Source organism: Lagenorhynchus albirostris, chromosome 11 (assembly GCF_949774975.1).
Source record: "Lagenorhynchus albirostris chromosome 11, mLagAlb1.1, whole genome shotgun sequence".
NCBI lineage: Eukaryota > Metazoa > Chordata > Mammalia > Artiodactyla > Delphinidae > Lagenorhynchus > Lagenorhynchus albirostris.
The window spans coordinates 78,742,852-78,759,756 of record NC_083105.1 but is presented as its reverse complement, the minus strand read 5'-3'; the positions used below and the strand labels follow the sequence as shown (position 1 = coordinate 78,759,756).

General features: G+C 39.4%; 2 protein-coding genes across 3 annotated transcripts in view; one reads left to right on the top strand and one right to left on the bottom strand.

The window, feature by feature from the left end:
• The first annotated feature begins 210 nt into the window (after positions 1-210).
• LOC132529111 (cytochrome c oxidase subunit NDUFA4-like) lies at positions 211-569 on the top strand. Its single transcript, XM_060165377.1, is given in 1 exon segment — positions 211-569. A coding segment is annotated over 1 exon segment (240 nt). The 3' UTR covers positions 451-569.
• An 8,818-nt stretch (positions 570-9,387) lies between these two features.
• DENND5B (DENN domain containing 5B) overlaps positions 9,388-16,905 on the bottom strand; it is a 205,946-nt gene continuing 198,428 nt past the window's right edge. For both annotated transcript variants that reach the window (XM_060166609.1, XM_060166610.1), the window contains 4 exons: positions 13,879-13,961; positions 13,539-13,665; positions 11,359-11,533; positions 9,388-9,794 (listed from right to left, as the gene is read on the bottom strand). In XM_060166609.1, the coding sequence (XP_060022592.1) occupies positions 9,611-9,794; positions 11,359-11,533; positions 13,539-13,665; positions 13,879-13,961 (569 nt within the window). In that variant the 3' untranslated portion in view covers positions 9,388-9,610. The remainder of the gene's footprint in view (positions 9,795-11,358; positions 11,534-13,538; positions 13,666-13,878; positions 13,962-16,905) is intronic.

Below are 16,905 nucleotides of genomic sequence, written 5' to 3'. Positions count from 1 at the left end.
TATTATTATTATTTTTTGGCCACAGCTTGCAGGATCTTACTTCCACAACCAGGGATCGAACCTGTACCCCCTGCAGTGGAAGTGCGGACTCAACCACTGGACCGCCAGAGAAGTCCCACAAAGAGTGTACATTTGGGCAGAGACTACTTAATCTGGGGCCTGGCAGATTTGTTCTCGTCTCCTTTCAGGCCAAAGGCCTTTGCCACAAATATGTTCCACTAGATCCTTGGTTAGGCCAAGAAGCATACAAGCTTGATTTCTTTCTTCGTATTTATTGGAGCCGGAGGTACTGGAGCAGCACTGTATATCTTGTATCTGGCATTGCTCAGTCATTTGGAACAGAAAGAATATCCCAGAACCCAGAAGAAATTGAATCCCAGTGATCAATATATGTTCTACTCAGTGAATGTGGATTACAGCAAACTGAAGAAAGAAGGTCCAGACTTCTAAATGAAATGTTTGACTATAAAGCTGCTTAGAATGAAGGTGTTCCAGAAGTTATCTGTAAAATTTTCTAATTAACCAGGAAATATTTCCCCTCTACATACATGAAATCACGTTGGTGTATTGTGTTGGCATTTACACTGATTAATAAATGTCTGAAACTTGAAAAAACAAAAGCATACATACATTCTTTTTTTTTTTTTTTTTTTGCGGTACGCGGGCCTCTCACTGTTGTGGCCTCTCCCGTTGCAGAGCACAGGCTCCGGACACGCAGGCTCAGCGGCCATGGCTCACGGGCCCAGCCGCTCTGCAGCATGTGGGATATTCCTGGACCGGGACACGAACCCGTGTTCCCTGCATCGGCAGGCGGACTCTCAACCACTGCGCCACCAGGGAAGCCCCTTAATTTTTGTTAAGTCTAATCTATCAATTTTTAAAATATTTATTTTTTTTTTAATTTTTGGCTGCATTGGGTCTTATTTGCAGCACACGGGATCTTCATTGTGGCATGCTGGATCTTTCCTTGTGGCGCTTGGGCTTCTCTGTATTTGTGGTGCACAGACTTTTCTCTAGTTGTGGCCTATAGGTTTTCTCTCTCTAGTTGTGATGCGCGGGCTCCAGAGCGTGTGGGCTCTGTAGTTTGTGGCATGTGGGCTCTAGCTGAGGTACACGGGCTCAGTAGTTGTGGCGGGTGGGCTTAGTTGCCCTGCAGCATGTGGGATCTTAGTTCCCCGACCAGGGATTGAACCGGCGTCCCCTGCATTGAAAGGCAGATTGTTTACCACTGGACCGCCAGGGAAGTCTCGATCAATGTTTTTTAAGGACTGTATCTTTTTTCATATCTAAGAAATCTTTGCCTAACCCAAGGTCATTTACCATGTGTTTTCTTTCAAAGTTTTTTAATTTTAGGATTTTCATTTATATCTATGATCCATTTTGAGTTGATTTTTGTATATGGTGGGAGGTGTGGATCAAACTTCATTTCTTTTACATGTAGCTATTCAATTGTTCCAGGACCATTCACTGAAAAGACTATCCTCTTTGTCGCTTAATAACCCTTGAACTTTGTTGAGCAATTGACCATATATGTTTGGGTCTATTACCATACTTTTTGTTCTGTTCAATTGATCTATTTGTCTGACTTTACCTCAATTTCCCCACACTGTATTTATTAATCACTGTAGCTTTAATGTAAGTATTGAAATCAGGTAATATAAGTCCTCCGAGTTTGTTTATCTTTTTCCAAGTTATTTAGGCTCTTCTAGGGCTTTTGCATTTCTACATTAATTTTAGGATAAATTTGTTAAGTTCTACGAAAAAGACTGCTGGGAGTTTGAATGGGATTGCATTGACTCTATAGATCAATTTGGGGAGAACTGAATTCTTAATAATATTGAATCTTCTGACCTAGGACCACACTACATTTCTCCATGTATTTAGGACTTCTTTAGTTTCCCTCAGTAGTTTTCAGTGAGCAAGTCTTACACATTTTTTGTCAAACTTATCCCCAAGTATTTCAGATTTGCACTGCAATGCTATTGCATATAGAAATACACCTGATTTTTGTAGATTGACTCTATATCCTGCAACCTTGATACGCTCACTTATTAGCATCAGTAACTTTTTAGTAAATTCCATAGGATTTTCTACATGGACCATCATGTCATCTGTGAATACAGTTTTACTTTCTTTTCAAACTTTACGCCTTTTTTTCTTGTCTTATTGCACTGACTAGAAACTATAGTACAATGTTGAACAGAAGTATTAAGAGTGGATATCCATGCCTTGTTCTTGATCTTATGGGGGAAGCACTCAGCATTTCCCCATAAAGGATGATGTTAGCTGTAGGTTTTTTGCAGATGACTTTCAGTATTTTCTGATCCATGAACACAGTATATCTGAGGTGAGGAAGTCCACTGAGTTTTTGGGGTTTTTTTCTAAACCATGAATGAACATTAGAATTTGTCAAAAATTTTTTGTGTATATTGGGATGAGCATATAAATTTTTATTTTTTAATCTGTAACTGTGGTGAATTATATTCCTTGACTGAATGCTAAACCAACCTTGCTCTCCTTGATAGGCCCCAATTAGTCATGACATATCATTTTTATCACTGGATTTGAATTACTAACACTTTGTTAAGAATTTTTACATCTACATTCATGAGAGTTCTTGGTCTGTATTTTTCTTTTCTTGTAATTTCTTTGTCTGATATAGGTATCAGGGTAATGCTGGCTCATGGGATGAGTTGGGAAGTATTACCTCGTTGTGGGCTGAATTGTGTCCTCTCAGAATTCATATGTTGAAGTCCTAACCCCCAGTACCTCAGAATGTGACTGTATTTGGAGGTAGGGTATTTAAAGAGCTAAGTTAAAAAGAAGTCATTAGGGTTGGCCCTCATCCAATATGACTGGTGTCCTTGTAAGAAGAAGAAATTAGGACCCAGACATGCACTGAGAGAAGACCATATAAAGACAGAGGTAAGACGACCATCTATAAGCCAAGGGAAAGGCCTCAGAAGAAACAAATCCAGCTGACACCTTCATCTCAGACTTCTAGCCTTCAGAATAGTGAGAAAATAGCTTTCTGTGGTTTAAGCCAACCAGTCTTTGTTACAGCAGCTCTAGCAAACTAACACATACCTCATCCATTTTCTGGAAGACTTTGATTAGAATTTTCATTATTTCTTCCTTAAATTTTTGATAGAATTCACCAGTGGACGGCTTCCCTGGCACCCTCTCCAGTGGTTTCCCAGCAAGTTCTGGGCTATGCCACCTCTCCATGGATGTTTCCCTGGTGCCTGACAGCAGATTCCAAACAAGTGGCACTGGTGCAGCATCTCAGTAAACTTCTTTACCATCCAGTGGGCCATGGCTGTGCCCTCTTAATATTAAAAGTCTGACTCTCAGCCTAAGGGGGAGGGGGCTTTTTTAGGTTTGCCTTGCCTCAGCCCTACGGTTAGTGGCTGCTTCCTATATATGCTATTCTTGTATCCTTTAGAGTTCTTTTCATTGCTTAATAGCAAATAGTCCATAATTCCAATTTCTTATTACAGTAGTCTGTGATGGTTAATTTTATGTGTCAACTTGGCTGGGCCATGGAGCCCAGATATTTATCAAACATTATTCTGGATGTTTCTGTGAAGGTGTTTTTTGGATAAGACTAACCATTTACATTGGTGGACTTTGAGTAAAGCAGATTACCCTCCATAATGTATCCTATCAGTTGAAGGCCTTAATAGAGCAAGAAGGCATTCTGCCAGTCAAACCCCTTTGAACTCGAACTACAACTCTTTCCCTGGGTCTCCAGCCCACCAGCCTACCCTGCAGATTTTGGATTCACCAAGGCTCTACAATTGTGTGAGCCAATTCCTTAAAATAAATCTCTCTATATATACATATACATATACATACACACACACATCCTGTTGGTTCTGTTTCTCTGGAGAATTCTAACATAGTTCTATACATTAAACTACCCCTTTTCAAATTGCTGTGTGATTTCTGTTTCTTGATTTGGACCCCGACAAACACACCATTACTTTCCCCTGAACTCCGAATCCATATGTGCAACTGTCTATCAGCATCTTTACTTGGATGTCTATCAGGCATGCCAAACTTACTGCCAAAAGTAAGCTCTTGATGTTCCTCCTGTAAACTTGTTTCTCTTACGCTTTTTCCAATTTCTGCTAAAGACAACTCCATTTTCAGTGAGGCTTTCCCTGGCTAACCCATTTACAATTGCAGTCCATCTCTAAGCAGTCCCAACTATACTTTCAATCCTTCTTCTTTGCTTGTTGTTATTATCTAACTACTATATGTATTACCTATTTGTCATGTTTATTGTGTAACTCCTCCATTAGAATATAAATTCCATGATAGAAGGAATCTGATGTATGTGTATGTTTAAACTGCTTTATGTCCTTAACCTAAAGTAATGCTTAACATATAGTGGGTAATCAATGAATCTCTGCCTTTCATTTTTGCTACGGACTAAAAATCTAGTTATTTTTGAGTGTTTTGTTTAAATACTACCCTTTCCCAAGTTCATAAATACATTCTACATTTTCTTCAAAAATGCTTGTTTTGCCTTTTACATTTAGGTTGTTAAGCCAAGAATTAATTGATCTTTCTGTATGGTGTGAGGTAGGGTTCTTTTTTTTTTTTTTTTTTTTAACCCCTTTTAGATAACCAGTTGCCCAGCAGGCTATATTTCTACTACATAATGGTTTTATGTAGTTTTTTCTCTCATAATGGTTTTATCCCTTTACTTTCTGGAGTCACTTGCCCTGTGAACTGCTCGGTATTAAGGTTCTATAAAAATGAAGCAAAACAAAGTATCAACCCCACAGTTTTATTTGTAAAGAATGAAGCATGAAAAGTCATATTTAAATGTACTCCAAAACCTGAAAAACCCACATCAGTTTCTCTGATACATATGTTAAAGTGCTTGATATCACAATACTCTTTAAATTTTAAGTATGCTCAGATGAGAAAAAAAATCCAGTTCTGATGCATTTTGTTAACAATACAAAGAAAACAATATAATTTAAATGCAGAAATGCTCATTTAAAAAAAAAGATACACAGGGTACATTTATACATGGTTCAAGTGTAACACAGAGAATTCTTTTTATAAGTTTAACACCCTCATTTGATTGACAACAGGAACTCTTACCATACCTCTCTACTTTTAATAAGATCTGTCTAGTGTTTGGAATAAAGGCTGGGCCACATGTAAATACATTTAGGTAATTGGGTCAAGCATGATTCCCTCCCACGTAACCCAAGGATACCCTGGATTCCTTCAAATGAGGAGACTGTTTTTGACGATTTTTTTTCACTCTGGTATTAACTGCTCAATGTGATAACTTTCTGGAGCCAATCTTTATTTTGTCCTTGAGAGGACAATCATGTCTAGTAAGATGTGATAGGATGAGGTTCTCCTTGGATTACTCTGATCTCACTCCATCGGTACCCTCTTCAAAAAGCTTGGAAATCAGTTTGATTCAAGAGATTTATAAATGTATTTTAACAGGAATAAGAGACCTAGTAGCTTATTATTTGTTTCTGCCTCCTTTTACACTAAAAGGTAATGTAACAAATACTTATATAAGAAACATGGACTTCAAATGACACGGATGACTTGGAAATAGGATTGATTCACTTTAAAAAAGTAGAGATGATCTCAAGACTCCATTCTCAATCAGTGAAGGTGTGTTAATACTGAAATGTAAATAGCTACGGTTCAGACTGTCCTTTTGAATGGTGAAAAAGATAGACTAGTTTCTGTAAACCTCACAGAGAAAATACTCACAGTTCTCAAAATGAAAATCTACTGAAAAAAATCATAATTCTTAGCAGAAAGAAGCTATTTCATCATTAAGAGTTACACTTCCAATGCTGTCAAATAAATATTTCCCTGGGGAATCTGAGGTCCTTGTCTGTTGCCTCATGTTTCAAAATATCTCAGAGGTGTCAACATTTACTACACATGAACTGTTATGTATAGCCTCTATCCCTCTTTTACTTACATTTACATACTACAGTGCTTTATTGCCAAAAAAAGGAAATACGAGCAATTCAGTATTTCCCCTGTATCATTCATATAGTGTGACAGAAGTTCATTAAAATGATTTCTTAAAAAACCATGTTAAAGTAAATACCATAGTGTTACAAAAGGTACAAAATGTGTGAAATATTTAAAATAAATTTTAGAGGGAAATCATAAACTTTTGCAAGCTTTAGGTTCTTCTATCAAATTCTTGCCCCCAGTGGGAAAGAGGATGGATAAGGTTGAGAGGCCTTCCTTTTGTTCTCAGCAGCCCATTTTTCTCCACTGAGAACCCTACTTTATACTACTCCACACTGAGCCTCAGTCATTTTTAAGGCGCTGGTAAGCCCCCAGACAGGGCACAGCTTCAGGGTCTCACACATAATACCAATGTCGGTGTAATGCTACTATGTCACCAAGGTTGATATTAGGAGTTTCAGGACATTTGAAAAACACTTGGAAGATAAATGTTTCAAGAGATAATATTTCTGGCAAGTTAATTTTAAAACAATTTCTTCTTAACCTATTATTATGTGAAAATACTAATTATGATTCCAGGCATTACTTTTAATTTATTTTGAGAAAAAGAAAAGGTCAATTACAAAATTGATTTTTATGTACTTTAACTTTGAAGTGTGATGATAAAGCAATATACTAGTTTAAAGTATTAACAGGAAAAAAAAATAAAGTGTTAACAGAGCAGAAAGTATACCTCTGAATGACCTTCAGAAGTTAGCTTAGAAGGCTATGTACATTTATTCTAAGGATTCTGCTACTGTCCCGCTCAAAATATTTTGATATTGGCTCAAAGATAGTTATAAGCCATGTAAGAACTAAGTCTTATTTCTTTAGAATTGTGTTTCTTATGTGACCCCAAACTTTGCTTTTCATTCATCAACTTGTAACCTAAGGACTTTTTGTTGTTTCAAATTTTAAATTTCTTTTGAAAGGCCACCGTTTCCCATCACTGGCAGTATTCAAAAGAATGGGCTGTAGGTCATTCAGGCAGCTCATAAGGAGGTCCCCCAGGTGTCTGGAGCACTGGCTTTATCACTGGCATACATATATGGACTCCCAAGGTGACCACTCTAAAGGGCCTAGCATTCTAGAGGATGTGTCAGTTCTGGTGTGATTCCTTCTTTTGAAATTGGTCATCTCACTACTATAGTCAGACAATAGAAAGTGGGATGAAACTTTAGGTATAACTCTTTTGGGAGGTATTAATTTTTAAAGTATTGGTATTATTCACAGGTCCAAAATCCAATTTTGCTCCTAGTTTTTTTTTTTTTTTTTTTTGGCTGCGCTGTGAGGCTTGTGAGATCTTAGTTCCCTGACCAGGGATCAAACCCGGGCCCTTGGCAGTGAGAGTCCTAACCACTGGACCGCCAGAGAATTCCTGCTCCTACTTTTTAAAATAGGTGTAATTCTCTATAACTTAAGGACAATTTGTTAAAATGAATATTAATCCCTGTGCTACCTGTATAGGTGGATGAATAAACCAAGGGTAGAAAGACTATTAATATGAATGCCTTGGAGGCCAGTCTCATGCAGCCTGGTGTAATAAAAAACATGAATTCTAGACTCTGTGTTGTCACAGGTGTGCGGGTAAGTATTTAATCTCTCTGACCCTTAAGTGTTCCCATCTGTAAAATGAGAAGGCTAGACTAGATGACTCAATTCTAGCCTGCTAACCTAAGCCATCTCTCTGTTTACCCAGAATGTGTCAGAAGCATGGCCTTTGGAAAAGGTAACAATGACAAAATCCGGGATTGGATCACGCTGTGGTTTCTCATCACTGAAACAGTAAGTGCCTAGTGTGCAACAGGTTCTGGATGTCTCCCATAACAGACTTTCCATGTCCCTGGAACAGCCACACCACTGTGGACAAACTTCAGCTGTAGGCAAACAAATTTCTGGTCTACCCAGGTCACCCAGAACCATCTTCCTAAACCCTTTCCATGGGTTTCTAAATGCTGCCTTCAACTCTCCCTACCCTCAAGTACTCAGTCACGTATTAAAAGGGCGTGTGCCTTGCTTGAATACAGTGTTTGATAAAGGGAGTGAGGCACTTGTATCATTAGTTTCTTCTTCCAGGAAAAAAGGTAAACAACGCTATTGGCTAAAGCCTGGACCCTCAGATTTCACAAGGGTCCTGAGAGGCCATGGCTTTGCTTCTCAGACACACCTGGGAACAAAATCTGGAGCTCTGCTGAGGCAATTTCCCTGCTAACAACGTGCAAATGCCTAATTAGACTTAAAGGACTGACCGTAAGATGAAGACTTAAGGTAACGAGCTAATACCAAATTTATTTAACTTCCTTAAAAAATACCAAACTGGAAAGTGACAATGTTTGGTCTCCTAAAATTGTTGCCTCTTGTTTCGCTTCCATTTTGTCAGTACTGGCCTGTACCTTCTCTGGGCCAGTTGTTTTTACATTTTCACCCCTGCTTACAAAAGAACATAAAGCTTGCCCTGAAACACCCAGAAAGGGTTCATTCTTTCTCTCTTCTTCTGTTATTTGCATTATCATGGTCAACAAATACTTTCACAAAAACATTCCAAGCCACACAGGGCCCTCCTCCTTCTTAAACATTCTTTCCATTTCCTGAGGGGGGATGTGCACCGGGAGAGGGGAGGCGGGTGATTGGAACCAAACAAAGACCGTGTTTGTGTTTATCTTTAAGAGGTAAGGGACCACTGCAGGGTTGAGATGGCCAAATTAAAAGTACAGAATCAAATTGCTGTTTGCAGTTCTTAAGACCATAAGGCCAACACTCTGAAATTCACATCTCCCCAAAGTACCTCAAATAACAAGAATAAAAATGCCAAGAATGAAGTTAGTCTAGGCTAATCTTTCCAAAGTGTAAAGAAGTTATAATCCCACAAGTTAACACACTTCTCAGGGCTTTGTGTGTTCTCTTTCCAGTTTAGCCAAGCTCCTGGGGTACAGTATTTAAAATATTTGAATCATATCTTGTGCTGACGGAAAAAATTTTTCCAAAAGACTGGAAAAGTGGCTCAATTCAAATGTATGAAACCATGTGAAACTTAAAAGCTGTAAGTGAGGGCTACTATCCCCTACAGTAGGTAAAGCTGTTTACATTCACAATACAAAGGATCAGACACCAGGATGGCTGGTTACGACATAACAATGCATTCTGAGTTCCTTTGTGATACCGGGAGGGAAAAAAAAGCCCCACTGGGTTGCACTGTATTTACATGTTTACTGGCTTCTTCCTGACTAGCACCACTCTTTCTCCTCCCCCCACCCCCCACCTCCCAATACTTTTAAGCTACTTATTTTAAGTCACAGGAATATTCAATCTAAGAAAAGTTATCTTATTAGAGTAATATAATTTCTCAAAGAAGAGAGCATATTTACACACATCTAACACATGAAAATACTCTATTTTATACTAAATTCCAGGTTCAAATGAACTACAATACAGCACTTTACCTTGTCTGTAGTGTCAGCATTGTTCAAATTGGGGGATACGGTGTGTTGCCCCCTGCAGTGACTCACTACCTCAGCAGACAAGTCCAAATCGGTCCCCGTCGTTGGGGAAGGCTCAGGAACAAGGGGTCTGGACTGCGAGTTTCTAGCTAATTGGGTTACACATCCACTCCTTTGATGAGTGAGCCTTCTAAGACTATAGTGAAGTCCTGGATGGTCTGCAGAATGCGGATGAGGGAGTTGACGGTCATGCGATCTCGCAGGAGGGCACTCTCCTCATACATTCGGGTGATGGCAGGACACTCAGCTAACAGCGGAATCCACTGTGGGAGCAGGCGATCCCTACAGACCCAAACAGAAACAAGTCCTGAGCACTGCTGCCCTCGCTGGAGAACAAGGCACACACTGGAGCTTTTGACGACGGGAAGGTGTGGGTGTGGGACTGGATGGGGAAAAATCTAGCCAAGCTCTGAGGTCACCAAAGACAAAACCAAAGTCAACTAGCTGGATAATGACTGGTTAAAAAGATAAGGTAATGAGACAGTGTAAGCTAACGAGGAACCCCATCAGGTTCTAAAAGTGGGTCTGCGCAAGTTGGCCATAAGGACTTAGATGTATTAAAGAAATTCTCTATTCTGATTCTACCACTTTAAAAAAAGGCAGAATGCCATTCTGTATTCTTTTTTTACAGGGATGTTAATCAGACATCTGTGGCAAGGCATGCCAAAGTATATTGACCTTTTGTGAAGAAAGTTTCCATTTAATTGTAGGGACTAGCGCTTTTTTTTTTTAAATTTACACAACATTACAAGGTAAGGAACAAAATCAAAGCAGAAAAACGTGAAGTAGATTTTATAAACAAAAAGAGGGGTTGCGCTGGTCTAATAAATCAGAACAGTAAAGAGATAAAAGGAGATAAGGATCATACTCAAAAGGAACTTTAAAAAACACAGCTGAAATTGGGCAGCTTTGATTAAGAAGAAATACAGAACTCAGCTCAGTAAACCAGTTGTTTCAGGAGGACAGGATCTCAATCTTCAGTGTTTCCTGATTCAACTGACATGAGCTATCTGTCGCTAAGTAGCTAAGACATCCTCACTGAGCACCTCTCGCTAAGCTTTCATGACAAGGCAGCTGGGCCATCCTGCACCTCTTGCTGGGGCTTCTAGGGGTTTAGAAGAAAACAAACATTGCACAGATAAAAAATCTTCTAAAGATCTATGTGGTTCATTTCTTACAATTCTGAGAGCCGTTTTAAAATTAATGGAGTGTACAGCTCCTATGCGTCATTTAAAAAAAAGAAAGGGGTAGGAAATTGTCTTAAGGAGAAGACTTTCCATAGTAAGAATTACTTAGATAGTAAGAATTCCACAATGTATTAAAATTAAAGCAACATGGTAGCATACACACACTATACAAGCTCTATACAGGAAATATAGATGTGTGAATGTGCTGGCGTGTCTAATTGTCTACCAATCTACCTCTTACTTACCCACCCACCTCTGGTGCAGTACTGTGTAACGGTTCAGAGCTTTGGGCTCTGGAGGGCGACTAGGTGTAAATCTTGGCTCTGCCTCTTTCCAGCTGTGTGACCTTGGGAAAGTTTGTTAACTTACCCGTGCCTCTTCTACTTTCTATTTTCTCATCTATACAGTGGGGATATCGCTTGCTACTTCATGCAGTGGTGGTGGTGAAGTAACAGGAGGGTTAAATAAGATAATGTACGTGAAGTACTGAACATACTGCCCGACACACAGCAAGCACCCAATAAACAGGAGTCTCATAAAATTTGCTATGAAAGAAACCCACGGGAGAGCTTTGGAAGGGGCGTGATCTGGTATAATCTTTTCTAACTTCTTGCTCAACATGTGACAAAGACAGGGAAAGTCAAGAACTGGCTTAATACCGTGTTCCAAGGCAAACTAAAATCTGGAATTTGCCGTCCTTCCCAATGTTCCTGGGTGCAGTATTAATAGCATTTACATAGTGGCAGAAGGTTTTGCAGGATGATTTCTGAATGAGGACATCATCTTCATTGTCTAGAATCTGGTCAGTTGTTTCAAAATAAGCAACTGCTCTCTCTGGAGAAGGAAGTCAGAGTCATATCACAATACACATAATACTTCAAATAAAAAAAGATGAATCACTTGGTTTATTCTGGAAATACTAATGACACTTTGCATTATAGCCAGTCCTAAAACCAAAACCATTACTTTATCTTGGTTTCACAATAAATTCTAGAGGCCCATGTTTCACGGTAGAACAATATGCTCCCAGGAGTTTATTTTCTAATCTAGACTGCATTCCAGACGGTTGGAAAGTTTACTCTCTTTAGAATACCTTCAAGAAATGGCAGTTGACAGCAAAGAAAAAAAACCCCATGAACTTGTCTGTTAACACTGGAGCCTTCTAAGAGTAAGTAGCAAAGACATGGTAGCCATTGAGGTGGCGCCCTTTGTTCTAGTTATAGAATGGCTGGCTAACACTGCGCAACAAAATCCTTGAAATGGAACTGCTTCAGTAAATCTGAGGAAGAGGGACTTCCCTGGTGGTGCAGCGGTTAAGAATCCACCTGCCAATGCAGGGGACACAGGTTCAAGCCCTGGTCCGGGAAGATCCCACATGCCATGGAGCAACTAAGCCCGTGCACCACAACTACTGGGCCTGCGCTCTAGAGCCCGTGAGCCACAACTACTGAGCCCGCGTGCTACAAGTACTGAAGCCCGTGTGCCTAGAGCCCGTGCTCTGCAACAAAGAGAAGCCACGGCAATGAGAAGCCCGTGAACCGCAACGAAGAGTAGCCCCCGTGCGCCACAACTAGAGAAAGCCTGTGTGCAGCAACAAAGACCCAACACAGCCAAAAATAAATAAATTTATTTTTTTAAAAAATCTGAGGAAGAGTTATGTATATACATATCAGAAGCAGGAGCAGTAAGAGTCTATGCATTCCAAAAGAAAAAAAAACAACCCACTCTAGGGGGCCTAGCTCTGTCAACTTTCCTTTCTTTGTGTAAAAGTTATTGGATAAAATCAACTACTTCATCCAGGCCTTATTTATAAACATGAAATGATTAATCTCCCTGTTAAAGAAACTGGGAATTGTAGAAGAACCTGCATAGCAAAATAAAGAATACAAAGTTTAGCGAGCTAGAGCAGTACATTCCAGTAGAACTTTCCATGATGATGAAAATATTCTACATCTGCAAGGTCCAATTCTACAGCCACTAGTAGGGCTGGTGTCACTGAGGGAGTGAATTTTAAACTTAATTTAAATTAAGCCAATTTAAATAGCCACACGTGACTACTGGTTACCATACTGGACAGCACGGAACTAGAGTGATCCTTTTAAAACATAGATTATATGATGTCACTCCTTAGCTCCAGGCCTTCCAAGGACTTCCCATACCATTCAGTACAAAGAACAACGTGCTTCCAGAGGCCTAGAAGGCCCTCCACAACGGGCTCTGGCAGTAAACACCCTCTCCTCCCAATCCCAGCCCCTCTCCCTCACTCCGCTCCGGTCCCACCAACATCCCTGCTGCTCCATGCAAGGCCAAGCACAGCCCCACCCTGCTCTGCCGGGGCGCTTCTTTCAGCCTCCAGTGCCCTCTTCCCCGTATTCACAAGGCTCACTTCCTTGAAGTCTTTGCTTAATGTTACCTTGTCAACGAAGTCTATAAGGACCCCAATTAAAAGAGTGCCCCCACTCCATTTCCTTTCACCTTGCTCTATTTTTTTCCGGATCAACGATGACCTTCCAATATATCAGATGAATTGCATATCTGTTATGTTTTTGTGTATTGTTTGCCCCTACCAGATTATAAATTTGTCAACCATAGGAATTTCTGTGTTTTGTCTACTTTTATCTTTATGTATATCTTGAGCATCTAGAATACTGCTTAGAATATTGTGGACATTTATATATATTTGTTGACTGAATGAAAAGCACAGATACTGCTTATTTGATATTTACTTTTAAAAACATACACCCTTATCACTAACTCTTATTCACTCCAATTCCTGAGTTTGAGTTTTCTAAGAAACATTTTGATGACCTTATAACACCACACACCAGCTTTAATTTACCTATGAAGTCCCAGATGAAGACGTTCTTGTGAAAGATGCGAGCAGATTTGAAGCCATGGTGGAAAACTTGCTCAAGTGCTGCAACTAAGCCACTCTCTCCACACAGCAACACAGTGAGGCTTCCTCTCTGTGGAGCGCAACACACAGTGCCGGAGAATAAGCTCTTGCTCGATGTTTAAGAAAAATACTAGAGGAACAAGTGCTGAGAGTAGCAATGAAGCATTTTTTGTGGCTATTAGAAAGCTTACAAATGAAAATTAAAGCACCTTTTATTGCCTTATGTATCATGTATAAAGCAGCTTTAAAATCCTACCATATTAAGTTTTATAGCCCATCATACCTCTTTTTCAGGTTTGTGAAAATGTTTCACGATATTGTTCACAGCTTCTCCAATTCCTTCTTGGATCTGTCCAGCATTGGGTTCTAAAAAATAATCAATAATGGCTGAATTCTCATGCAAGGGAAATAAACCAAAGTACTACAGGACATCAACTGTGCCTGCCTGTGGTGGAAACACTTCACCAGAGCAGGCTGGCTTGTCAGGGTTCCGTGAAACTTGCCTTGGCCAGTCTGGCCAAGGGAGAGGCATATTGGCACAATGGAGTAGAAACCAAGAGACCCCCAAGATTCAAATCCCAGCCTTACCACTTGCAATCCATAACCTCGGTCAAATTATCTACCTTCCTCTGAGTTTCTTCAATCTGTAACAGGGAAAACACACACCTCTTGGGTCACAGGGAAAAGTGAATGAGATATTATGTGTAAATCATCCGGCATGGTGCCTGTCACAAAGTGCTACTAGTCCTCAGATCTAAGGAGAGAGGTGGGAAAGACCCACAGCATCATTCCTCAGGTACCCCTTATCCCATCTACCTCCAAGTCCTTAGCAGGCACAGACTAAGGCTTCTGGAGCTCTGAATGTCTAATTTGGATCGTGTGCTTTGCTGTTGTCTTAAAAGTAAAAGGTATATGTTTAAAGATGCCAGGTACATGGGGACACCCTGCCTCGAAGCCCAGAACTGTTTCTTTCTGGCCACTTAGTCCATCTGGGCACTGCTTCATTCTCTCAGCCAGTACTTGCTGACCTAGGCCCCCTTCCTGAGGGAGAGCTTGGTGGGTTTCTTGAATGGAATCTAAAGCACCTTTGCCTCCCAAACCCCAAGAATGATTAAAAAAAAAAAAAAAAGGAGAAAAAGACGGAAAAGAAAAAAAGGTGGTAAACAGGTTTCATCCATGGATAGAACTAAGTAACAAGAGAAAAATTAAATAATTGGTCTTTTCTTGTAGTGATTAACTCTTAAATCAAACTCACGTATCACACTATAAATGACATGCTATACAGTCTAGAATTTAAGACTCTTTAAATTCATACTGCTGGAGGATTTCTTGCATAAGACATTTTCCAGGTAAGACTCAAGTAAGTTTTCTCTATACCAATGCAAAAAAATTGTTAAAATGGAAACCTCTTATAATTGAAGGACTGATACTGTGTCATCTCCAGCTCCTAGTAATCTTTTTACTTGTACCTTTCTCTTTTAAACATGAAGATCTATGTTGCAAGCTTTTATTCATTTCGAATGAACCCTGTGCTGATCAGCATTACTTTGAAACCAATTTAAAATGTTTAGTTCTCTAAATATCACCTTGCACACACTGTGAAAAAAACACCACGGTACCCATCTCTGAGTTTCACATTATTTAAAATTTTCTGCTTACTGAGAAAGAAAATATGACTGGAAGCGGGGGATAAGGTCTCTCAAAACATTAATACCCCATAAAATTGGACTGATTCACAAGTTGTAATAATTTGGAAGGACTGAACTGAAATCCACTTTTTGATTTTAAATCAGCATAGCTGAGGTATTACATACAATAAATTCACCAATTTTAAGTGTGTAATTTGATGAGTTTTGACAGATGTATAGACATATAACCATCACCACAAACATAATATAGAAAATTTCCATCAACCCAAAAAGTTCCCCGTTCCCCTTTTCAGTCAATCCCCTTCCCCAGCTCATAACCCCTGTCAACTGCTGATCTGCTTTTCATCGTTATTATATTGGCTTTTCCAGAATTTAATACAAATGGAATCATATAGTGTGTGGTCCTTTGTGTCTGGTTTCTCTCACCTGGCATAATAGTTTTGATTCATCCGTGATGCTAGATATATCCACAGTATTGCTGACTAGTATCCCATTGACTAGATCTACCACTATCTGCTTCTCCACTCACCAGCTGGTGGACACTGGGGTTGTTTCCATTTTGGCTATTATGAATAAAGCTGCTAGCAGCATTTGAGTACAAGTCTTGGTGTAGATATATGTATTCATTTCTTTTGGGTATATATCTAGAGTGGGACTGCTGGGTCAAGTGTATGGTTAGTATGTGTATATCTTTAAAAGAAATTGCCAAATGGTTTTTCCTTTTGCATTCCCACTGGCAATATATGAGTATTCCACTGTTCTCTACCCTTATTTTAGCTATTCTAGTGTGTGTGTGTGTGTGTGTGTGTGTGTGTTAAGTTTACTTCTGAAGGCAGAGAAGAATTATGAATACAGGGAATCATTTGAGAAAGAATAATTTTACATTTTAGACTGTATCATTCTAATAGCTAATATATTACTATGTACTAAGAAATGGATATGGAATAATAATAGCTAAGGAAGCTGCTTTGTTAGTTAACTAAGGACCTCTTATTCTACTCATGGTTACTGTCTATAAACTGAAATAAAACCACTTCACTGATAAACTTCTGTGATATTTCACTAAATCATACTGCCTCTTTATTAGTTTTCTGTGGTTCTGGTACTAGGTTACCACAAATTTGGTAACGTAAAAAAGCAGAAATTTATTCTCCCACAATTCCAAAGGCAGAAGTCAAGGTGTGGACAGGGCTGCACTTCCTCTGGAGGCTCAGTGGAAGAAGCTGCTCCTTGCCTCTTCAAGCTCTGGTGGCTCTGGCATTCCTTGGCTTGTGGCCGCATCACTTCTATTTCTGCCTCCATCTTTCTATTGTCTTCTCCTCTGTGTGTGTCTAATTTCCTTTTGCCTCCCTCTTAGAAGAATACATGTGATTGCATTTAGGGCCTACCTGGGTAATCCAGGATAATCTCCCCATCTCAAGTTCCTTAACTTAATTATATTTGCCAAGACGCTTTTTCTAAATAAAGTAACATTTACAGATCCCAGGGATTAAAATCTGATACCCCTGGGAGACATTATTCAGCCTATTAAAGACCACATTAATATAAATTAGAAGTTTATTGTACTATTCAAAATGGCATATGAACATAGTATCCTATCCACAGAATTCACTTTTTTATAGTATTTTGTTTTATCACTTCTACAGGAAGTTGGGGGTGGG